The 26,252-nt window shown below is 35.3% G+C and overlaps 1 protein-coding gene across 1 annotated transcript in view; it reads left to right on the top strand.

Moving 5' to 3' along the window:
• Positions 1–25,054, top strand: part of LOC121422673 (sorting nexin-29-like) — a 35,832-nt gene extending 10,778 nt beyond the window's left edge. Inside the window, exons 5-18 of the mRNA XM_041617835.1 lie at positions 631–763; positions 4,849–4,963; positions 6,197–7,201; positions 7,608–7,707; positions 8,192–8,253; positions 9,642–9,705; positions 13,969–14,097; positions 15,837–15,925; positions 17,520–17,592; positions 19,533–19,736; positions 20,543–20,639; positions 21,753–21,893; positions 23,157–23,296; positions 23,776–25,054. Of these exons, the coding sequence (XP_041473769.1) occupies positions 631–763; positions 4,849–4,963; positions 6,197–7,201; positions 7,608–7,707; positions 8,192–8,253; positions 9,642–9,705; positions 13,969–14,097; positions 15,837–15,925; positions 17,520–17,592; positions 19,533–19,736; positions 20,543–20,639; positions 21,753–21,893; positions 23,157–23,296; positions 23,776–23,878 (2,455 nt within the window). The 3' untranslated portion in view covers positions 23,879–25,054. The remainder of the gene's footprint in view (positions 1–630; positions 764–4,848; positions 4,964–6,196; positions 7,202–7,607; positions 7,708–8,191; positions 8,254–9,641; positions 9,706–13,968; positions 14,098–15,836; positions 15,926–17,519; positions 17,593–19,532; positions 19,737–20,542; positions 20,640–21,752; positions 21,894–23,156; positions 23,297–23,775) is intronic.
• Positions 25,055–26,252: the final 1,198 nt, after the last annotated feature.

Below are 26,252 nucleotides of genomic sequence, written 5' to 3'. Positions count from 1 at the left end.
GTCATAAGCCTCGACACCGCACACCTTGCGATCCGACTACCACGCTGTCTGCGACTCACGCATGCGCTTTTTGCTTTTTGCCATAACAACTGGGAAATGCGCTTACTACTGCATATGCGCGTTGTTTATTATATACGCATCGTACAACTTGCTGTCTGATTGGCTGGAGGTTGGATTGAGCTTGCGATCCAGTCATAAGGATTCGACATGTCAAATCCTTCCGATTTTCCTTGCAACTTGTCCCTGACCGGTCTGCGACTCTGAAGTTGACAAGCGCTGTGACGTCACATCTCCCCTCACTCATTCGCAAGCCAGTCGCCGACCAGTCGGGTCGTAAGGTGTGCGGTGGCCTTTAGATATGGATTTCATGATATTATTCGCTCCAGGTCACAATTGATCCCATGTAAAATATATAGAGCAAGAAGGCAATTTTTTTTCCTTTTATGTGGTCAAACCAAAATCACGACATCAATGCTAACCCTAAGGTTCCCTAATTTCTTTGGCGAACTTTAGAAATTGTTGCAAGAGGACATGTCAGGTTACCTCTTATCGCTTTAATATCTCCCCTAAATTACCTGTAGGCCCACTATCATTTATACATGGAAATCTTCTCACTCTTTGACTATGCAGACAGTACTATGAGCCATGGGCTTTCTTACTAGATGAAGAGAGATCTACGATGTTACCAACTATGGCTAGAGGCCTAGGATCTATTCTCTTTGCTATCAATATTGACAACCCAGAGCTTAATGGTAGTAAACAGGTGAGAAACTATCCTAACTAAAACATTGTATGTTGTTCATAAATGCCAGTGTGATATGATGGTATATATTACCAGTGCTTATCAGTATTATACTTTCTAGATCTTCATTCATATGCATACCAAAGTACTGCAATATTGCTGCCATATTGCACCATTTGGACTTTGTAGACCAGTTGGCTAGGGCACCTCAATGATTTGAACGTGGCACGGTGGCCGTAGATATGAGCAGGGTCAGCCAGAGTATTGCAAATGCATACAAAAAGGCAGATTATTTATATGTGTTCCAAAGAAAATATTCACATCAAAGTGCATAGTGTTGCATGTATGTACGTGTTTAATACTTGCAAAGAAATCTCGGGAGGGGGGTGGCTACTGTTGTAGAATTTCATGTAAGCTTGTTCATGGTTGTAAACTGCGCATGGGCTATGAAAGGTCATTTGAGATAAATCATGAAGGTGGTTTTCAAATTCACTGACATGGGCATTCTTTAAAGAATTTATTCATCACATCCAAGCTGAAGAGAAACAAAGTCTTCATGATCAATACTATTTGACAGGAGCCCAATCAATAGTAAGATGTGCCAAAGAGCAGACAATACAACAAACAGATTTCCAGACTTTACCCCTGATGTACATGTACTATTCTAGTTACCTCGTCTATACAATGCCTTTTGTTCTAAGAATTTGAATGCTCAGCCGTTAACGCAAAAGGTCATTAGAGAAAAGTTGATCATGAGCTTTCCTTGAACTGTTTAATATACACTGTAGAATGACAAGTCACCAGGTAACTTAAATACCACAGCTAGTATGAGTGGTTGATACATATATAAATTAAGATTGAACTTTAATCGGCTTGTATTAAGCTGTGATAACTGCTAGTTCATCTCTCATAATATTTGCTTAGTGTCAGTTTATAGTCCATCGGGACTTCAAGAGAACAAATATGCTTCGATGTTTTGGCGGTATGAATTGACAGGTCATATGACAAGTATATTAACCCGCTGGATGGAGACTAAATGATTCTGCTATTAAACACAAGTTATCCATCGACCACAGCCTGCATTTATATAGGGCCTCAGTTTTCTTCTTCAGCTTGTCTGTGTAGTCTAATTAAAAGTGCACCACACTTTCAATGTGTACTGTAGGAGTAATATTCAATTTATGGTTCAGATCATTATGTCCAGGTTGTATGAATTGGCAAATTTCCTCATTCTGTGCAAAAATGTAATCTCTTGCCAAATGATTATTTTGTACTTGGCTGTGATTATAGTCACTATTCATTGTAATTTCATAAACTGTCATCTAATTTCATTACTTATGCCCCAGATCTACATTATCTATGGGGAAAATATGAAAACAGGTAGACAGCTAAAGCCAGACTACTTAGAATTTTGGTTTGAACATGTTTTTTGAAAAACATTAACTACAATTAACCATATGCCAGTACATGTTATGTGCATCATGTTCTGAAAAAGGCATAGTGTCATGTGTCAGATGATGTACACCATGTGGTGAATATTTCATTTGTTTATTTATTTTTTGTTATCTCAATACGTAATGAATGATTGCATGTACAACTACTCTGAGCAATGAAAGCTCAATTGGTAGAGTGAGTGTTTTGTAATCCGGTGACCAGGGGCCCATCTTACAAAGAGTTGTGATCGATACGATCAATCGCAACTATGGAAAGTAAGCAAAGTCAACATATGAAATGCATGTTTGTTCCAAAAAATTCTAGATATGAATGTATATCCATAAAGTCATTGATTTCTTGACAATTTGATTTATTTTCCTTTGTTTACAAAGGGCATTTTGCAGATTTCCTGTAGAAAAAATTAAGACACTGATGGATTTCCATAGAGTTACGATTGTTTGGATCAATTGTAACTCTTTGTAAGACGGGACCCAGAGGGGTGTAATCCCATTTGGTGTGCTAGTGCTCTTTTTTTCAGTTTCCTGAGCTCCGTACAAAGATTAGCGATCAATCGCTAAATGAACTGACCAATTAATATCAACGTTACACGCGTATTTGGTTTTAAATTCTTACCAGGAACCAATTAGTGCGGTTCTTTCATATTTGCAATTCATCGCAAACCTTTGTGTTACGGAGCCCAGGACTCTTTTGAGTATTTCAGATAATAAATCACCCCCAAGTCCCCATGTACATGTTATTTTCTCCCTGTTTGGCAAACATATCTTGTCCTTGTTTATTAGGAATTAGCTCACTTCCTATAGTAGTTTCCCTGTCAGACAGAGACACTAAACTGCTATTAATACACCCTGGATATTGAATCGTGCAATGCAGGGGAGACTGCCAGAGGCATTCCACTTGTTCGATATACACATGGAAAGCATGATTAATGCATGAAATCTCCATAAACCATGGTTTCGAAATTCAAAATCAAAATCACTTTTCTGAATTCAGGCTATAATCTATTATAATTACAAGCATGTTCCCACCCCCCCCCCCTCCTTCTGAAGATAGCATTGCTCCACAATCCCCCTCCCTGTTTTCCTGTAATTTCAAGAACCATTTTCCCAAAATTTCAGACTGTGACTCATGAAATATTGGCCATAGCTAATTTAGGTCCTATTATGAGCTGTTCAATATAATGTGTGTAAATGCCATGATAATTATCTGCCATATCAGTGGTGCATGTAACTCATGAAGATCATAGTATGAAGAATTTAGTGATGAGATATTATTTAGTCACATTTTGTGTCACAGGTCTAACTCTAAATTATCTTTATCAACATAAACATGGAGATTCCATTCACAGACCAAACTGACTTCCTTAGGGGTGTGTGTATGATATGCCCATGTTTACTTTGCAATTCACAATATTTACTTTGCAACTGTGCCAAAGTTTATATTGTAGTTTCAACCACATACATGTACACTGTTCTAGGGGGGGGGGGGACAAAGGGTGGATGGAAACAGTATTGTGTAAAACATGCAATATTGTTTGAGAAAGAAAAGTGGAATGGGGGTTTAAAAGGTTGGATAAACTTTGTGAAAATACATGTACATCACTGATGTAAATTGCTCTATTATACATGTATGTAGATTACCAAAAAAGTATGACATGAAAAGTGATGTAAATGTAGACCCAATAAATGACTGCTTGCAAGCAGAGGGGGGGGGGGACGTGAAGGAGACTGAATGCCTTTTTTTATCAATGTCACCCAAGTTCATCACAAATTTGAGGATTGTCCAAAAACTTAGGCTGAGTAAATGTTAGCTTTAGTTGCAATCCATATGGACCATATTTATTATTAAAAGTATACTATATTTGAAATGACAGGGAAGTGTGAAAGAGCACGGCCCTGTCTGACTAAGAGTTACGATTGATCCAATCAAACATAACTCTAGATGGAAATCCATCAGTGTCATAATTTTTTCTACAGGAAATTTGCACGATGTCTTTGGTAAACAAAGAGAAGCACAGTGAATTTTCAAGAAAACATGAAATGCATGAATACAAATCAAAAGTTAGGAGATATTTTAAACAAACATGCATAATAGATATTGATGTTGCTGGCCGTCCCTAGTTGTGATTGATCAATCGCAAATCTTTGTAAGAAGGGCCCCAGATAAATTAGCAACTCAGAACTCTGGTGTATTGCACGTTGTACATTGCAATGTATCCTGTATTTTCTGGTATGAAATGGTGTCGTATGCATGGTTTCCATGGCGACATCACAATATCAAAAGGACTTAATGAACGTAGAGTGAAAGTAATTTCCTAACTGATATTAATTATGAATGTGTGAATGTTGAAGGAATATTTATGGTGTATAGTATGCAAATTGAAATAAGATAGCCCAAAAAATAACAAATGGGCCCACATTTACTCATTGGTAGGAAACAAGTGTCATTGTGGTTGGTTTAGGAAGTGTGTGCCTATAAAACAGGCTGCTTGAAAAACTATGAATCCAGTGACCGGGTAATTATAATTGTGCAGCGCTTTGAGCAGTCCTAGATTGATAAAGTGCTATGTAAATACCAATTATTATTATTTATTTCCCCCCCCCCCTTTGATTATACCATTCTCCTCCTATTCCTCCATCTTATTGTTATTATAGCCTACAGCATTGGAGTCTCTTTCTTCATTCATACAAGCCCCTGATACAGTCCAGGCCTCAAACATCCAGGAACAAGACCCAGAACCTGTTATAGTAGCCAGTGTTGCATCACAAGGTCTGTAGGTCTTGAACTACAATCAAATAAAAATGATAACATGTATAGTGCGTTACACCTCTTTGTCAGAAGACTCTAAATGTTCTACTATAAATGCAGCAAAAATACCCTGGTTTTGTTGTTCATACATGTATGAGATCAGTACCTTGACTCAAAGCAACAAAAAAAAAATTTGATTGAAATAGCAATTATTTCATGATAACAAACTAAGGTGTATAACGGTGCATTCACTGTGGAGATGCAATAATTAATATTATTACCAACTTTGTATTTTAAGAAATATTTGACAAGGAAAAATGAATGCACTAAACAGCATTGAATTGAATATTTGATGATTGAAAATAATGTTTCAAAACTCAGTTCTACCACATTTATGTTGTTTTTCCCTTTTGTTTTCCAATAAACTGTACTTGTAATTTATCAAGATATTATATGAAGAAATCCTAAGAAATATTTGACCAATTAAATTAATAATGAAATTATTTTTACAAAAAAGAAAATAGTCCTATAAAGTCATATATCAAGTGATACCAAAATGGTTGATTTAAAAAGTCATTTGTAGAATTTCAGTCTGTTTTCTTTTCTCTGAAATATTGAGAAAGTTGAGCTCAATATATTTGTCTTTTTTCTTTCTACATGTAGTACAGTCTGTGACTTGTATTCTTATTTGTACATCAATCATCAGCTAAACTGCAAGGTGTCAAAATTATTTGTGTGTGTCAGATGATCAGATTTATGATATAAACATCCCAATTATTTTCAAAGTCCAATTATGGAAATATTTAAAATTTGATAACAGAAGAGCTGACTGTGATTGAATACTGTAACCTTTGACCCCCTGCAGTGATAAGCCATGAATACGATTGCTCTGACTGTTACATGATTGTGGATATGCCAGTTCATCCTTCCTTATGAATTGGAAGACGAATAACAAGCAGTTGGGGGAATTACAATGTATGTAATTATAGCTGAAACAAAGATATGTGAGAAATTTGAATAATTACTGATATCTGATCATCTTATTTCCTTCTTTCACTCTTTACATTGACATGTTGTCTAGATCAGAGCACTTTATGTTCCTAGTACTGTTTAGATATTAGGTTAAAGTCATGTGTATCAGATGAATAGAAATAGAAAATTGACATCACCAGGTATGATTAATTTTACATTTTAAACCAAATGTATCTGTTGAATGTTGTATGAAGTGATTATTTCCTGTCTTATTGTTGTCAGGTCATAAAGAGAAGAAGAAGAAAAAAGGCAAGAAGAAAGGTTCTGTGTCTATAGTATCTTTCAATGACAATCAAGGCTCGTCATCCTCATCAGTACTAGCAGGATCTCCATCATTTAAAGTCAATCTTGTAGATACAGGACGCAATGAATCAGTAGAATCCCATGATAGTTTACAAGACTTTGCTCCAAGTAGCGATACAGGACGATTCACAGCACAAGGTGTGGGCATACCTAGTCAAAGCACTGGAAGCCCAGCCTTGTCCGGTGTCACGGATGGTAGTTCAGGTTCACTACGATCGGACAAAGACACAGAATCTACAAGTAGTAGTGGACGTTTGAGTGATCAAGGACCAGTTCAACCTTCCGGAGTGTTGGCACCAATAGTTAGAAGTGATGTAAATGATAATGAGGTAGATATACCCAGGGACCATTCTTCGACGTCTGAAGACCTCCCGGTGTCGTTTCCTGCCACCACGCCCCCTTCCACGCCGCAAGAGGTTTCGCTTCTTGATCAATACCAGAGGATACGCAACTCAATGAAGAACCACGAGATGGAGATCACACGGCAACAGATGGCACTTGTCAATGGAAGTGTCACACCGAACGCAGGGGGCGGAGATCCTGAGCTTCACTCGCGAGAGCTCTACTCTGCGTTCCCGGCAAAAACGCCACCATCGACGCCGCTGGAAACTTCCACGCTGGCTCAGTATGAGAAGTTACGGAACTCTGTGGATGCAACTGAAGTCAGCGATCAGTTACGTCAGGACATTACCATCTCAACTCCCGAAGGAACAACCACAAGGAGTATCTATGATACCTTTGGTGCAGGAGAAAGATTGTCCAATGGGGATGGTGACATTGATGTAACTGCTGATGAGGAATCGTCATCCTCTACAAAAAGAGCCAGTGTAGAGTCAACAGATAGAATGAGTCCTGCTCTGAGTAAAGGCAGTTTTCATCTACTTGGTGAGGAGTCCGATGAGGCAATGTTTCCTGTGGCTCAAGGTATGTTCTCCTGCAGGTTATAGTCTTGTTCAAGAATGGTCCAACCCTTCTTTCCTATCAACAATGCTAATGCCACATAATTCATGCAGTCATTTAAATATTGCCTTGCATGATATGAATCTATTCACAAAAGTTAAAGTATTGCACTAATAATGATATTAAAGATGCATTTTTAACATCCAAAATAAGGGAAGTACTTGTATCATTTTCATTCATATCTTCTTTATCTGTAATAGTGTTGTATGATTTGAGGTTCAAGATATAGTTAGAATATATAAATTGGAGAGTAGATTGATTGTTTAGTCTTAGTTCATAAGTGAAGATTGAGTATTTTTTTCAAAATTTCTTGACTGTTAGAATTGCTTGGAAGATTCTAATGTTTGTTTTTAAATCTTTTCTTGTCCAGATGAGATCCAATCTAATGATTCAAGTGTGCTAATGTTTGGTGCTGAGACTGAGAATGCTACGTTGGGTTTAGCTCTCGCACAGAAAGGACTCACAGATAGGTATGAAATATGAACAATGTAAACTCTTTCACACATTGTTGCAGTCGACCTAGGGGTAATAAATGGGTACTTGGTAGGAATAATCCTTCCTTGAGATAGGTTGGGGTGATGGCCTGTCTAAAGCCCAGTTCACAGTTACAATTAGCACAGAGTTGATAAGAGTTGCATGTTTATCAGTATAAATGCGAACAGTATTCATAAATGGTAATGATATTCTTTTGAAATGTCATGGTGATGGTGAAAATTGCACATTTTGAATTTGGTCTCCATGCTTAACACCTACCATCCATTTTTTTTTGCTACATGTATATAATGCTTATTGATAAAATTGTTTTTTTCATTTTATTGGGAGTTCACTTCAATTCATGATATTCAATTGTACTCTTTTTATTTGACTAAATGCATTGATGAAGAGGGTAGGGGTTTATTTTACAATTTCAGAATTCACATGGTTATACATGTATGTTTTTTTTTTGTCTTGAAGCTCATTGGTAGAACTTGGTAGAACAGAGGAGACAGATAGAATAGCTTCTGACATGTCGACAGGTAAGTGACCTCTGACCTTAACATTCAGTGTTATTGCCTGTTTAACAAGTGTTTTGAACTTCCATAAGCCGGCCTACACTTAAAGTTGAATGTTTCTTATTTACTGTGTGATTATGAAATCTGCAGATAAGACTGGTTTAGGTTTTAGATTAATCTCCATTTGCTGTTAATCGTCGGTGGTGATCAGAGACAGGTTATTCACGTTTTATCAACACTTGCTTTACGTAACAAATTAGTATTGGTATAGGTAACATGATGAGGATAAAAGGGTTATTCTTCTTCATGAGTGTGACCAAAGTTATGACAAATTCGACTTTAATCAGTTATAAATCTAGAATTTTTTTAGATTTAGTCATTCTAGTATGATATATATATTTGGAAGTATTTCTTATTTACTGTGTGATTATGAAATCTGCAGATAAGACTGGTTTAGGTTTTAGATTAATCTCCATTTGCTGTTAATCGTCGGTGGTGATCAGAGACAGGTTATTCACGTTTTATCAACACTTGCTTTACGTAACAAATTAGTATTGGTATAGGTAACATGATGAGGATAAAAGGGTTATTCTTCTTCATGAGTGTGACCAAAGTTATGACAAATTCGACTTTAATCAGTTATAAATCTAGAATTTTTTTAGATTTAGTCATTCTAAGATGATATATATATTTGGAAGTATTTGTTGTTGTCTCCAATATGCAGGTTCAAGGTCAGAGGTCAAAAGGAGTGAGTCACTTCTTTGGGACTTCACACAGAAGCATGATTTGAAAGTTTAATTTTATTATCTCTAAAATTGTTAGATTTTATTGAAGTCAAGATTTGTCATGATTTCGGTCACACACGTGACCAAGAATGGCCCAAGCATTCCACATTGGCAGTATCTAGTGTACACATGATTATGAGTTTCATTGCACACTGTCCAAAGTATGACCAAAGGATATGAAATGTGCAAATTTATCCCATTTTATCCCATTATATGTGTCCAGAATACTTATTTTCAAGGTTAAAGACTACTGCAGGACATGCATATTGGGTACCTTGTAATTGCACCTTTGACAGATGTAATCCTACATGTACTTGTTCATTTTCTTCTGTGGCATCTCTTATACATATCATTAAATTTATAATGCAGCAGGGAATTCTCCCCCTGTTCCCTGAGTCATTTATTCCTGTTAAAAGAAGTTGTTATTCTACCCGATTTTCAATATCTCAACTTCTTAAGTGTTGTACAGTACGTTGCAATATTTGTATTTGTTGGTGGTAGGAAATTCACATTCAATGTGAGAGTGAGAAATATTTTACTAGGCAACTTTCACTGCATGCAAAATTGTCTACCATTGCACTATTTACCATTCTTTATTTTAAAACTAATGATTTTACTTGTCAACAGACGATTTGAGACAAGCGCTTCTAGCTACTATGAATCGTAATGATGATTTACAAGAGAAAAACAGGTAGGTTAAATTTTCTTCGAACTTTTGAAGTCTCTGAGAATAGATCTTTAAATGACAAGTCCACCCCAACAAAAATTTTATTTGAACAAAAAAACAAGAAAAAAACCAGCATACCACTGAAAATTTCCTCAAAATCAGATGTAAAATAAGAAAGTTATGCACATCCTGGACAGTATACAAATTAGGCAGAGGCGTCGATCCTGGGGGGGCAATCGCCCCACCAATGAAAATGTTAGGGGGGGCAAACATATCGTTTTGCCCCCAATAATTCCGCATGTGCAAAAAATAAAATAAGATTTTAATGTTACAAAGAAATCAGCAAACGAGATTGAGATACACAACTTGTTCTTTGTCTAAAATCGTGCTCAAAATGTCCGCTTTTCAGATTGGAATATAAAAAAATTTCAGCTCGCGCTTCGCGCTCGCATCATTTCTGTAGCAAAACCCATACTTTTCATGATCAAATAGGTGAATAGAATGTCCCGTTTTCAGTTCTAAACCTCAAAAGAACTCCAACTTCGATTTGCAATAATCTTTTGTTGGATATATATCTTGTTCTTTATTAAAAATGTCCATTAAACTAATTTTTTTGTCAGATCGAAATATCTAAATTTTCAGCTCGCGCTTCGCGCTCGCATCTATCGTTTTTTAAGATGCCCATCTTAATCATTGGTACCAAAAATGCTTAGAATATCAAGCTTTTAGGTCAGAATATAACTGGTGACAGAAAAAGAATGTTATAAAGCTTTGCTATCAATGCAAAATAATAAGGCACCTGGTTGCGATGGATTGAGCTCGGAGTTTTATAAATGTTTTTGGCCAGACATAAAAGATTTGCTAATCGACAGTCTAAATGAAGGATACGCTCAAGGGGGTTTGTCAGAAAGTCAAAGGCAAGGTATACTCACACTGTTATTTAAAAAAGGGGATAGTAGATTATTAGATAATTGGAGGCCAATCTCATTATTAAATATAGATTATAAGATTTTAGCGAGAGTTTTGTCACAACGCCTTCAACGAGTAATCCAAAAAATTGTTTCGTTTGATCAAACAGGTTATATTAAGGGGCGTTCAGCCTCAGACAACTTAAGGTTGGTACAAGATGTTATTGATTATTGCAAAATCTTGGAACAACAAGGATTGGTACTTTTTTTAGACTTCAAACAAGCATTTGATTGTGTGAGACATAGCTTTCTTTTCGAAACCCTGTCAAGATTGAACTTTAAAGATTCATTTATCCAATGGGTTAAAGTATTATATAAAAACGCTGGGGGAAAGGTAATAAATAATGGTTGGATTTCGAAACAGTTTAAGATAGAAAAGGGTGTAAGGCAAGGGTGCCCTCTATCGGCTTTGTTATTTGTTTTGGTTGTTGAAGTAATGGCGTCACAGATAAGGTCAAACAAGAAAATCAGTGGTATTAAGATTCCATTCCACAAAGAACCATTTTCAAAAGAATTAAAGATCTCACAGTTAGCAGACGACACCGCTCTTTTTGTTAATTCCGTCCAGGCAGGAAATGTTGCAATTCAAGAGGTTATTAAGTTCGGGGAATATTCTGGCTTAAAACTTAATTTAGATAAAACCAAAGTTATGCCACTTAATATAAATTACAATGAAACAAATGGTATATGCAACTTGGAATGGTCTGATGAACCAATTAAATATCTTGGTGTTGTATTATGCAAGAACACAAATGACTTCAATGTTCTTAATTGGTCTGTAAAGATAGATAAAATTAAACGTATTATAAATCTTTGGAAGATGAGAAATCTGACATACTATGGGAGAATAGTTATTATAAAAATGTTACTTGTATCACAGTTAATATACTTAAGCACATGCTATATCATGCCCAAAAATTATATCAAAGAACTTAATAAAATAATTCATTCATTTTTATGGAATTCTAAAAGAGAAAAAGTGAAAAGAGCTTACATTATTAATTCACCCCAATATGGTGGTTTGGGTATGATTGATATAGATTCTAGATTGAAATCACTCACACTTTCTTGGTTACCAAAAATTGTAAGAGGTGATGAACCACCATGGATATATATTTGTGAGTTTTGGTTACATAAATTAGGCGGTATACCTTTATCTATTCAATGTAACTGTTCTCCTATAGACATGATCAAATTATGCAAAAAATATTCATTACCTACATTTTATACACACTTACTTACTTCATGGGCTGAACTTCACTATCTTAATATATTCGAAGTAACTCAATTTGAAAATGAAATCATATGGAATAATTCAAATATAAAACATGAAAACAAGTTACTGTATTTCAGAAAATGGTACGATAAGGGTATAGTTAAAGTACACCATTTAATTGAAAATGGTTCATGGAAAAACTCCGAAAGTATTACAGACTTACTGTCGATGAATTCTCTTTGTATCTTATTTCAATATGCTAAAATTTAAAACTGCTTTTCCAAAATATTGGTTCGATAAATTGAACACTGCTCAGCTTGAAAATCACGAAGATCAACCAACGCAAAACGACAAATTTATTCAAATTAAAACTGGTGATTCAATTGACATTACAGTATCAAAAACAAAGCAATTCTACACATATTTTGTAGATATAAAAAAGAATTTACACCCAACGGTGTTATATTTTTGGCAAGACAGTCTATCACTTGCAGAAGATTATGATTGGAGTAAATTGCTAAAATTTAAGTTTGGAAAATTATTTAATAACAGAGTTAAACAATATAATTTCAAATTGCTGCATCGGATTTTGCCGTACAAAGAGAATTTAGTTCGATGGAATATCACATCAGACATGACTTGTAACCATTGTAAACAAATTGAAACTTTAGATCATGTTTTGTTGTATTGTCCACATGTGAATTTATTTTGGCAAAAACTACGGTATTTTATCAAGATCCAGTTTAATGTGAATATTCAGATTAATGAGAAAACACTATTGATTGGCCACGATGTTGAAAATGAAAACATGGCTTTTCTTAATGTAATTTTGGTTTTCGCACAATATACGATTTATAGAGTCTATATGTTGGCTCAGTTCACTTAAAAAAAATTCAGTTATTTTTCTATGTTGTCAGATTTCAAGAGAGAATTAGTCATTAATTTAAGATTTCTTGAAAAGAGTAATAAGATAAAACTAACAGAAAAACAGTACAACGAAATCAAAAGCCTGTGAAATGTGAAACTAATTATATATATATCGTTTGTGTTTTGTTTATTGATTTCAATGTAAAAGAGTAACAATATAAAAAAATATCAGAAAAAACAGTATAATGAAATCAAAAGGTCGTGAAATATGAAAGTAATTGTATTTATTGTATGTGTTTGATTATTGATTTTAATGTAATAAATACCTCTGATGAGGACAAAAAAAAAAGGTCAGAATATAAAGAAATTTTAAGCTCGCGCTTCGCGCTCGCATTAATTTGTTGGTGAGATATGTGTCTCTTTCTCATGAGTCATATAATATGTATATGCAAATGTGTGTGTGTGTGTGTGAGAGAGTTTGTTTGTGTGATCGAGCGCCTTTTGGAAAGTTAATTCATGATTTTGCCCCCCCAATCTGAAAAATGGATCGTCGCCCCTGAAATGAGGGGATCGTTGACATCATCCACTCCCTATTTCTTTTGTATTTTATTATATGAATTGAAATATTTTCATTTTTTCCTCATTGTCTTGTGAAACAAAGTTTTATTCATCCTTGAACATAATAGCTCTTTATGGTTCAATGAAGAGGGTCCTAATTGTAAAATCTGTAAAATTGAAATATTCTATATGAAATCAAACATTAAAAACAACAGAAATTGTGAGTGACATCATTGAATCTCTCATTTGCATAATATCACTGAGTTGTGCATATAACTGTTGTAAAAAAAAGAAGCACAACTTTAAAATGTCATTAACTTTCTTATTATACATCCAATTTTATAAAATAAAAATTTTCAGCTTTATGCTTATTTATTTTTCTATGTTGATTCAAATCAACCCTTTTCTGGGGTGGACTTGACCTTTAAAAGATCAGAGTGATTAATGTCAATTCTCTCGACAAATTTCCATACTTCATAAATGGCATTCCAAAAGAGTATTGAATTAGTCCTTCATAGTGATGCTGTTGTGAAATTAAAATGCAAAATGGTTTTAATGACATTTTTCTGGTCAATGATGTGTAGAATACCAAACAGTAGATATACATGTAGATGGTACTTGTGACATTATATTCCTGTGCTTTATGGATCTGCGTTGATTACTTATTTTCATTTTCAGATCACTACGTGCACTGTTAGATAGCGAGATGGAACACTCGGCTTCTCTCAGGGGTCAACTAGAAGAACTGAGGGTCAAAGGTTCTGACATGCAAGAGAAATTAGACTCACAAGTACAGGCTCTCACAAGGTATGAACGGTAAAGATAAGGACGAGTGTAAGGATTTACTCAATGTGATTACTAAGTGGAAAGAATAGTTACAGATTTCTTTTCTATTCAAAATAGTCTGGTAAATTATCTATTTTGTCTTGTTTCTTTTCAGTCTCACCCCACGTGGATTAATCCTATTGGGCAATTCCATAAAATATGTACATCCGACCCCCTACATGTGGGGCCTTAATGAAATTTTCTGTCTCTGATTTCTTGTTCTTTTGACAGTCTGTAATGTTCTCTAAGGGCCATGACTTGGTCAGTTTATGAAGTGAAGTAAAACTTGAGAAAAAACTTGAGGGGTCGGACGTACAAAAAGGTTGATCATTTTATGGAATTGACTTATGTCATCTAAAATCAGTTTGTCTACTAACATTTTTGTGTATTTTTTTTACCAAGAATGCACGTAGCATTTTCATGTCACCACCGTGGCTGAGTGGTCTAAGACATCTGACTAGACATCCAAATGCCTGGGGTTCGGTCCCCTCTGTCAATGAGCAAGGCTTTTAATCGACAATGCTCTTATTCTACATACGATTGAAAAAGAATTTTAGTCTAATTGCTGAGGGATGTACCTTGCGAATAGTAAATATGTATGGTGTTTCATAAAGCTTTTTCTAAAGTTACATACTGCAGCTACTGTACATGTACATTGGGATACATCATTCAAACCAAGACAGGGTACCAGTCATTTGTAAAGTTATGCTTAACCCTTAATGAACTGGGGGTCAATTTGACCCCCCCCCCCTCCACAAATTTTGTAACTTCACTGTTTTGTAACATTTTTGACCGCGCCGCTAACAGACTTTACACTTTCAAGTCTTGCGCATCTTCTGAGACCAAATTTGTGACATCTAGGTACACGGTTCCGAAATAACGCAACATTTTGTAAGTGCATGCAGACCCAAAGTCAATGCAAATTGTGATTTTCAACCCAAAATCATAAATGTATGATTATTTTTACTTTTGTTGGTTTAAATGGATTTATTTTATGCTATTTATGATCGCAAAAAGGGTCCCTCACAAATTTCATCAGAAAAAAAACAATAAAACACTAAGGTTTGAAAAAACATAGAAAAACTATAAAATATATGAGAAATTAATCATATTTTTGCATTTTTTTGTAGATATTATTTTTAGAAATGTCAAAATTGATACTCTCATCAAAATTTGGCATTTTACTAGCTACATAAATTGAGTTAAAGGCAGAACATACACAAAAAAAAACAAAGTTAGGGCAATTTTGCATAATTGATTGATAAAAAAATATAACAATTTTTTGAAAAATTTACTATAGTCTTGTAGTTTATATCCGGCTCTACGTGCGTGCAAATTTTTGCGGCGATCAGCGGCCGAGATCTGAGGGGGGTCAAATTGATCACCCCAGTATATCCTGGTCTGAAATAGCCCAGTTAAGATATGGTTAAATTACAAACAAATTTTAATGAAATGGCCTCCAAGGCCCCATCTTACAACGAAATGAACAGCGTTATGAAACGCCCCCCTGGGGCCCATTTCACAAAGGACTTTACAACTGTTGTAACTTTGCCATTACGGCAACTACCATGGGAACCTTGATTTTGATTGGCTGCTGAGCCCTGTTTCCATGGTAGTTGCCGTAATGACAAAGTTACAACAGTTGTAAGTCCTTTGTGAAACGGGCCCCAGATGTTGATAGTGATGTCTAATCTGAGTGCATTGATGGTTTGACTTGACAGGGAAAATGAACTCCTGAAGAATCAGTTGAAGAAGTATGTAGCTGCTGTTCAGATGCTAAGAAGAGAAGGGTCTACTGGAGCAATTGAAGGTATGTTTAATATATCCATCCAATCTTTAGGTTGATAAGGGGTTGCTTGTTCAGATTACACTGGTCCCTATGCCTGTCTGTGTGGAGGGTTGTGGTCCAGTGGATTAGACTCCGAACTTTGAAGCAGAGGGTCGTGGTTTCAAATCCCAGCCATGGTGGAATTTCCTTCAGCAAGAAATTGAATCACATTGTGCAGCACTCGACCAAGGTGAGGTAAATGGGTACTGGCAGGAATTTATTCTGTAAAATGTGTGAGCACTGTAAATTGTTGTGGCTGCCTAGCTAAAGCTACATGTAGGGTAATAATATCCAAGTCTTTCAGAAGTGCATAGAGACATCATAATCATAATGTGGTATACGCTATGATGTTTATTATCATTGTTATCTCTTTTGATGTAGAGAGACCTATTTGACTTGTAACAGTTCAATAAACATCGTGCATAATTATGTCACAGATTTTTACTTCCACTCTGGCAACTATTTGACCTTAAAAAAGTCACATAAAGATATGAAATTAAAGCCGTTGAAAATTTGGCTCGGAGAGGACATTTGTGTTATCAATACTTACGAGTATTTAACCAATATTCATTTAGATCTTAATAGTAATTTATAGCAAAATGGTAATATGATCAATCGGCATATTTGTAATTTGATACTGTACCTAATTATAGAAATGATATTACAGTGTATATTTCGGGAAAAATCAACTCTGCAGGTCCCTTGATGATGTCAGGGCCATCATGTAGGGTGATTTTTTGCCAGTTCTGGGCGTGATCATGCGGCCATTGGTTGAAATCTGGCCCTTATCATCTCTCCACCTCTGCCGCATCGACAGAGTGAGGGGGGGGGAATACTCCTCACAAATTCCTAATTTAAAGGTAAAAGATAGTACATGTAGTTGCAGCAAACATTATTTCATTAGAAAGTCCTTTAAATCCAGGTTAATTTCAAAATATTGTCATACATCTAGATCTGGTACATGGATATAAACTTATCTTTGTAAAATCATGAAATCTTAGCTCAAAATCAATAATTCTGATGATCACTAACACAAAAAAGCATATGTGGGACAGCATACTAATTTTGCTTGGAAAATATGGAAAATATTAAATATTATATATAATAATAATAATATGCCCAGTTATATAGCGCAGTTACTATGTGCATATAGTCAATTGCGCGTTGATACTTTGTATCATATTCTTATTCCGGCTGTAGCTAAATCCTACTGGATACCCATTCACCTCACCTGGGTCGAGTGCAGCACAATGTGGATAAATTTCTTGCCGAAGGAAATTACGCCATGGCTGGAATTTGACCCCATGACCCTTTGTTTCAAAGTCTGGAGACTAATCCACTTGGCCACAACGCTCCACATGGCCTAAGAGTATCTTTCTAACAAACAAGTTAATAGTATGTAGTATAGGTTTATGCTGAGATAATCATTAGGCTTTCTTTACTGTGATGAAAAATTTGAGTTTTAAATGTACCTGAAATCTCTGTCTGATAAGGGATAATAATGCATTGACTTGGTATATGACCATGAGATGGATTTAGTAAGATTTCCTTTCACTCCCCCCTTGTCTCCATATAGGGCTGCCAGGTTTCAGACCGGAGGATACTCAACCAGCAATACCGGAACCTAAACAGAATCTTATAGATTACAGGTATGACACTTCCTTTCCCTACAGAGCATGAAAAAGTCTGTATATATTTCCATGTCTTTCTGGAATCTTCTGTTGATGTGACAGATGAGTAGGCAGGTATTCCTGGGTGGTTTCTCATATGAGAGTGAAGACCAATTTGTGATGCACATAACCAGCCACAGATGCTACGAGGGAAAGAAAACAAGAGGAATTTTGTTTCCTTCTCTCTTTCTTTTGACGTGTATTGTGTATTACTGCATATGCTCAGAGCTAACCGATTATGAACAATATGACTGTACATATATGTGCAACAGGACAAGAACTTGTCTGCTGGTTGTATTTGAAGTCTTTATGATGAATCAAATAGTCAGGCACTGAAGGTCGAGAATGGACCTGGGTGGTTTCATAAGACCATTCATGCTTCACTTCAAACAGCTTTATATGAAATGGCCTCTAGGAGAGTGATCGATGAAGCTGGCTGTTAAAGTTACTCATTACCAAATTAAAGTTATACCCATGGTATAATTTACCCTTGAATGCGCACATAGTTAAGATCTTCCAAGCAACTTCTGAGTTGCCTAGGTTGCCAAAGTGATTCAGTGTGGTTCAATATGCTGACCTGGGCACCAGCAAGATTTTGCCTTTTTAAAGCGAAGAGTTGATATCTACAGTGCATTTTAAATGTAACAAAGCTTGTGTGAGCTTATGAAATTTCTATCCAATTAACGGCCTTATATTTCTCAAATTCTGTTAAAATATATTGCTTTATCTATTGAAAATGATGAAAATGAAAAAACATTGTAGTGATATGATCAGGTAATTTGATTGGCGCATATATTCTTTTTTGAATGAGAGCTCTGTTAAAAACCAATTAACAACAAATCAGATTCTCTATCATTTTATTCCCATTTGCTACAGTTGAAATCCGTTCTTCTTAGATTAACATTTTCATTGAATGGAAATTCAGTATTTTCTAAATTTACTTAAATTTGAAGTAAATATGCCACCAAATATGTTGAACTGGCAAAATTGGGATATCTCATTAAGTGCAAGAAAGGGTCACTAGTCACTTATAAAGTTGGATATACATGTAACTTACAAACAGCTTACTGAACGGGCCCCTGAAATAAAATGTCAGGATATTAAAGACTTACAGTTCTTTTTTGTTATAAAATAAATCTGTATAATGTATAGATTATCTTTAATAACAGGTCAAACTCATCACATTTTTTAATACATTTTAAAAGCAGAATGGTTTTAAATGTCAGTTCATAATGATAAGGATGGGAATGATGGTGATGATGGTGAAGATGAACTGATGAAAATAACTGAAATAATGAAGAATTTCTCAAGGAGACTTTATGATGTAGTATTACTGACTCCCTACCCATCCTTAATTAGTGGGCCATTGGTTCAAATTGTATTCCGGCTTCAATTTCCTTCTGCAAGAAATTTACATATATTGTGCTGCACTCAACCCAAGTTAGGTAAATTGGGACCTGGCAGGAATCTCTTCCTTGAAATGCAGTGTGTGCTCAATAGTTGCACTGTTAGAAAATTTATCCTTAAAATAAAAGAAGTTCCTGCAGCAGAGTCTTGAGAACACCTGTAATCTTACCAGATTGCATAATCTTATAGGAAATTGGTATTTGGTGTATGGAACCTTACAAATTTCCTTTAACAAAATACCCTTTCCCCTTTTTAAACAGACATGTTAAATTGCAGAAAAATTCCTGTTTTATGAATTTACAGAATGATTCTCTTATTGATTTCTACAAAATCTTCTTTTTTCTGTAAAATCAAGGGTTTTTTTTTACAGTGTGCTCTGCTAAAGCAAGGGTAATATGCTGCATTTATTGTAGAATGCTTTAGTAGAGACTTCTGATAAAGTGAGTGCAAAATGCTTTATAAGCAAATATGATTATTATTATTAATTCTCATTTTTATATTTTCACTGTAAGTGAACAAGCTGAGCAGTATGAACACAAGTTGATCCAGGTAGCTGAGATGCACGGTGAGCTGATGGAGTTCAATGACTATCTTACAAGACAGCTGAAGGCTAAAGATTCTCTTATCAAGGTATTGAGAGATGAATTGATCGATCTTAGAGGACCGTTACCTGAAGACAAATCGGATTCAGAACTCAACTCACCAGATTCAGAAACGTAAGTCTGTATTCTGGGGAGTGTTTCATGAAAGGATTTTATCCGACAAGTCTTGTTTTATCCGACAATTGCCATAGTAACAGTACCTGTCAGCCAATCAGAATCAGGGAAAGTTGTCAGATCTGACAACTTGTCGGACAAAAATGTTGATGAAACGCTCCCCTGGTAGCTTTCGATGTGATGCATATGATTACAGATTGTTTCAGTTTCATACTTGGTTTAGACAGTTCTTTTGTCCTACAAAATTGTTGAGTTAGCTGCTAATATCCACAGATGCTGATTGGGGGAGGGGGGGGGGGACAGAGGGCCTGTTTGCCAAACTTACAAAGTGAAAAGTGAAAAAAATGCATTATGTCAACATCCCCCCCCCCCATCCCAATATTGATCATTGAATTTTTGTGCTTTCTCTTGCATCAAATTTTGCATCCATTCCTACTACAGGAATAACAGCCAAAAGTTACTAGTGTATCAAAATCTGTGTTGAACCCATCAGGAAGTTGCTATTTGTACTTGTATTTTGTAATTTAAGATCTATTTGTAGATATTGTTTACATACATGTAGATATTTATAGTTTTTCTGCGTATTAACAAAGGAAATGTTGCTGGGCTAGTGCCATGAGCGTCTTCGAACAGTATTTGCCCTTTATGAAATCACACTATCCTTATTATTGTTATTTTAGGGACACTGCTCTACCAACTGTGAATTTGTCTACTTCTCTGACTCTGTTTCAAAATATTGTCACTTTATGTTACTTGGTACCTACCTGTTTGATCTGTCATTGTTCCTTCTTGTTCTCAATCTGCAGAGCCTCATTAGCACCTGCAACTAGAGCCCTTATCAATCTATGGATTCCATCAGCTTTTTTAAGAGGAAAGGGTAAAGACGCTTTCCATGTATACCAGGTAGGTCTATATCCGTACATGAGCACCACCTCTTCTATTCCTCACATTCTTCCAGCTTTCTCTCTCTCTCTCTCCTCTATACCAAAGGAGAGAGAAAACCTCATCAAACCATGGCAGTTCCGTGTATACCTTGATTATAAATGCCTCTGGGCTGAAGGAGTGCAGAGGCTTTAGTTTAACAATCTATTAATTCATCCGTGCATGGTATCAACTCATTCATAGTGTTATGTAGTGTGGGGTCAAAGACTAAAAATACAAGGGATTGTTTTCCTGTTGAAGTAGGTAGCTTTTTGTAATTCAATCCATAGATCATATATTATACAAATATACCAGGCTTTGAGTTAGTATAGCAGGAGTTATTTATCTGAAGTTGGACTGGCATTACTATTTTAGTCATTTTGTTAGTACAACTGAGGATGAATAATTTGTTCTATACTTTCGAAATAAAGGCCTTTATGTCCTACATTAATAAGTTAGAACAATAGGTCTTTATAATCTAGGTCTTGTACCTGCAGTTCATCATTTTTAAAATCTGAACCAAATTATAGATAACGCGCTTAGTTGACTGATCTACCTTTCCTTGCGCTGATTTGTGCCTGCACCGTCCCTTCACAGGACTTTCCCGGAATAGTCACCTCGCTGACCAGGGGGGCCGAGAGATCATGATCTGTGATGTCAATGATGGAACAGTGCACTATTCCATCATTGATGTCATGGAATAGTAAATTTTTTTTCAATGGGTGTTTCATTTTCAACATCATTGCAAAATACATGTAGTGAGAATATGTTTGGTCACATGATGCTATTTATACCAATCAGTATCCAGGATTTATATTTATGTAGGATATAAATAACATTAAGATAACAATTCCTACCATTTAATAAAACTTTAAACCTTATATGACGCAATGTGTTGGTAGTGTCGTTAAACCTCATCTATCGATCAATCAGTAATCCCAAGCTAATGACATGACCCTTATATTCTTTGACAGAAGGGAAATCCAATCCTGTCTGCTTCTATGTTGATCTCCAAGTAGGTCCATCGCGAGGTCTGCTGTACATCATTTCATTGTCTTTTTCCTTTTCCTTGTCATTGTCTCTTGTCCTGTTCAGATATATGTTCGAATCCGAGATGATGAATGGAATGTTTATCGTCGATATTCTCAGTTCCGTGAACTCCACATAAAGATGAAGAAATCTAATGCTGTCATCAACACTTTTGAATTCCCTCCCAAGAAAGCTGTTGGTAACAAGGTAATTACTTCTGTATGCATATTTATTTATTCATTCATTTATTCAGTCAGTCATTCATTCACATATTTATTTACTATCAACAGTTATGCTATTGTCCTTGAAGGCCCTACAACATAGATGCAATATTACAAACATCTAAATTTAGATAAACAGATACTTGAAAAATGAACAAAGCTAAGACAAAGAATTTCAAACAGATGAGAAGACAACCTAAAACAACACAAAAAGGGGGGCATGATAAATGCTGTTTTGAGTCCAAAATAGCATAATGATTAAGAGGACTCTTACTGGGCATTTCTTCAGTGATCAAATTTTTTAACCTGTTGAATATGGATAGTCGTCATTCTCATAGGCTTACAGGAACCACCCAGTTCTTGTCAGCAACAAAATAAAGTAGTTGTACAAGTTCAGTTTATGAAATATTTCAGGGCCCTGTCTTACAAAGAGTTACAATTGATCCAGTCATTCGTATCTCTGAAAATTACCTCAATGTCTTTTGTAAGCAAATATAAAGCGCACTGCACTTGCAAGAAAAGGATGAGTGCATGAATATACAGCATATCTAGAAAATAATTCGAACCAACATGCGTTTTAGATGTTGATGTTGCTGGCCGTCCATAGTTGTGATTGATCGGTTCAATCACAACTCTTTGTAAGACGTACATGCTGAGCTGCGTAGTAGTACTGAATTTCAGTATGAAAAATAAGAATGATATTGATGGTTTCTTGCAAAATACTGATTTTTAAAGTTTCAGTTTCATATGCTGTATGTTCTTTGGTAATATTTCTTTGAAAATACTGATTTCCTCACCAAAATGTATATATATTTTTAGCTGTACAGGTAGTAATACCCAAGGTATTGATTATGGCTATGGCTTTGCAATTCTTTATTGATCGCAAGGGGTATTTGATAAAGTACTTGCAAAGTAAGAGTTTACCAATGAAATGAATGAAGAGCTTAACAAATTTGCCCAGTTGCTATGAATGTTGTAACAGAGAATAACTATAAATCTTATCACATTCAAATTGGCACAAAAGTATACTTTACATAGAAGTTTTTGTTATAAAGGTAATGATGTTGTCCACATTTATATATTTTCAATTTTAACTTAAGAACAGTTGAATCACATCGTACATAAGACCTTTATATTCAGCTTCGATCTGTATTTAGTATTACAAATTCATGTAGTATTAATATAGGAATTTGGATCTCACACTAGTCAATGAACTACATGTATTATAATCTGTTTTGTGATTTCATAGGACACAAAATTTGTTGAAGAAAGGAGGAAAAAGTTGCAGCACTATCTACGACTGGTGATCAATTTTTGTGTACAGAACTCCCTCGAACTTACAGAGACACCAAGCAAAGAAACACTGATATCTTTGATACCATTCTTTGGGTGAGTATACAATGATGTACTTTATCATTCTCGGTAGATGTGTCATGAAGCTGTCTGTATGTTTGATACAAATGACTTTTTCCATGACTGGTGATCCTTTCTTGTGCTATATGATATATCCCTACGTAGCTGACCTAACTCGTAAGACCATGTTCCAGTCTTGCATAAAGTCATATGTAAACTTCATAAAACACTTGTCAGGGTCTTTGGATTACACGACCCTATGATGTGCTTCCTCTGCAACTATTTCATCTGATTCTTTTGCAAGGCCATTGTAATGCAGAAAGCCTGCTTAGAATTAATTTCTATGTAATATATTTTTCCTAAAATCTATCAGGAATAATCTAATATAATTTAATCAATATACATATATGCTTGTTACATATTGTAAAGATACTAGAAATAGAATGTAGTATACTTTTGATTTGTTTGTATCCTTGATATTACATGTATTAATACCTCTTCTCTTTGCACTGCAGGGATACTATGGCTAGGAAGCAGAGTAAAGGAAGCGGGGGTAACAAACCAAGACTGATGGCGGGCAGGAGGGCTAATGAGACACCAAGCTATGAGGGACTTTGAAAGGCTGATGGTTGATGGGGGTAATAATCCAAGATCGATGGTTGGTAGGAGGGGTAATGATTCACCCATTTATGAGACTCTATGGATTAGGGGTAACAATCCAAGATTGCTGGTTGGTAGGAGGGGTAATGAATCACCCAGCTATGAGAGACTCTAAGGAATAGGGGTAACAGTCCAAGATCGATGGTTGGTAGGAGGGGTAATGATTCACCTATTTATGACAGACTCTAAGGAGTAGGGTTAACAATCCAAGATTGCTGGTTGGCAGGAGGGGTAATGATTCACCCAGCTATGAGAGACTCTATGGAATAGGGGTTTCAATCCAAGATAGATGGTTGGTAGGAGGGGTAATGATTCACCCAGCTATGAGAGACTCTAAGGAGTAGGGTTAACAATCAAAGATTGAAGGTTAATAGGAGGGGTAATGATTCACCCAGCTATGAGAGACTCTAAGGAGTACCAGCTACTTATTAATAGGAAGAGCAACAATACACCCAAAAATGCAAATAGGGGTTAAATCCACGAGTACTTTTCAGTAGAAGAGGTAATGGGACTTCAAGCCATGAGGGACTAGTCTAGTAGATGGTGGTAGCAAATCATTCTGAGGATGTTGATAATCCTATGTCTCATAAGATGTATTCTTGCCAAAGAGTTTTACATATTTAGATAATGGCAATTGGATGCTACCGATATTTAAGATGAAAAAATTTACTAGTAATTTGTTTTCTATTTTCTGCCAAGTTGTCTGGGAACTTGAATTTCCAATGAAATGTGATATTCTAATGGGAGAGGCCTAGGCTTTCTCTCAATGTTAATTAGTTAGTCACAAGTGATGCATAAAGTTCTATACATGTCTGTTTTGTTCTTTATGTAGTGCTCCTTTTACTTAATACAAGCTGAATTATTTCTAATGCTTAGCTGGAATGATTATATTGCAAACCGTACAGTGAATCACATTTGTCAGTGAGTGTCTCATAAATTATGATTCATATCCAAATTAAACTTAGGTATGCCTAGGTATGACATGGTTGCCAGAGTACGCTGGTAAGGTTTGCATTCACCCCTCTTTCTGTGAGAATAAGGAGTGGACTACTCTTTGAAGGCACATTTTCAAAAGATTCGTGCATGCAAGTAGAGGAAATGGGAGAAGGACACATCGTCTCTAGGCTGTTAAAACTTTCTCAAAAATTTTTATGACAGCTTTATAGAATAAACTTGATTTTGGAGTGATAACATGGGTAGTAACCTTCTTTTGCCTAGAAAGAGTTCTTAACAGGTATCAGGAGAATGTTTTCATTAGCCCGTATTCTGAAGTCGGGCTTAACTTAAACTCAGGTTTAAAGTTGTGGTTTAAGTATGGATAGCCAAATTGTTACATAAATCACAAACAGTAGGGATATCATATTTTGGCTCATTTTGCTCTTAAATCATTCATAATTGCCTAGGAAGTATAAATAGATGATTGTCTTCACCATCGATGAATCAAGAAAAAGCACAGTAAATATAAGAAACATACAACGTAATAAAAATTTTGATACTTTTGGCTTCCCATAATTTTAGCATAGAGTAAGACCACAGTCTAAGTTCAACCTGACTTCAGAATACAGGCAATAAAACATAAGATTGTCACCATTGCCATATTTCTAAAATACAACTTTTTCTAAGCTGCCCTCATTTTTAGATTTATTTTTTTCTTTAAATACAAGGTTTTAACAGCCCAGCCATGATATGAAATGTGACAATGGAACAATGCAGTTTGAACTCAAGTGGCCAATGGAGTAATTATTATAAATCATGCGATCTTGATTTATACATCATGTGATTTTTATTACCGGTAAAAATCATGTAATCGTGATTATAAATCATAAGGTCTTGATTTTATATCATGTTTTCTTGATTATGTATTATGTGATATTGATTATGAATCATGTGATCTTGATTAAGCATCATGTGATCTTGATTATATCACATCATGTGAATGAAATTATTCATTGTGTGCTATATGTAGGTATGTGTGGATATGATTTATGGTTTTCTTGAAGAAACTTTATATCACACATGCAGTTCTATGATTTTCATGTAGGATTGAGTGTAAATGTTATGTATTTCTTCATAATATTCTGATTGACTGAGGATATATTGCATAGGTATTTGCTGATTTTTGTATATTTCTTTAATTCATTGGTTTCCTATTTTGAAAAAAGACATACCACAGACTTTAGTAGTCTGTAATGTTCATCCTGCACAAATAAGAAATATCACCCCAAATTTAATTGCATGTGTCTATCTTGCACCCACAATTGGAAGTTGAAGTACTTCAATATAAATATATTCTGATATATATTGCAATGTTTCTTATATGTTTGTATATGTT

The sequence above is a fragment of the Lytechinus variegatus genome, chromosome 10 (assembly GCF_018143015.1).
Source record: "Lytechinus variegatus isolate NC3 chromosome 10, Lvar_3.0, whole genome shotgun sequence".
NCBI classification, from domain to species: Eukaryota; Metazoa; Echinodermata; class Echinoidea; order Temnopleuroida; family Toxopneustidae; genus Lytechinus; species Lytechinus variegatus.
The sequence above is the reverse complement of the archived record's forward strand: the minus strand, read 5'-3'. Positions and strand labels throughout refer to the sequence as shown.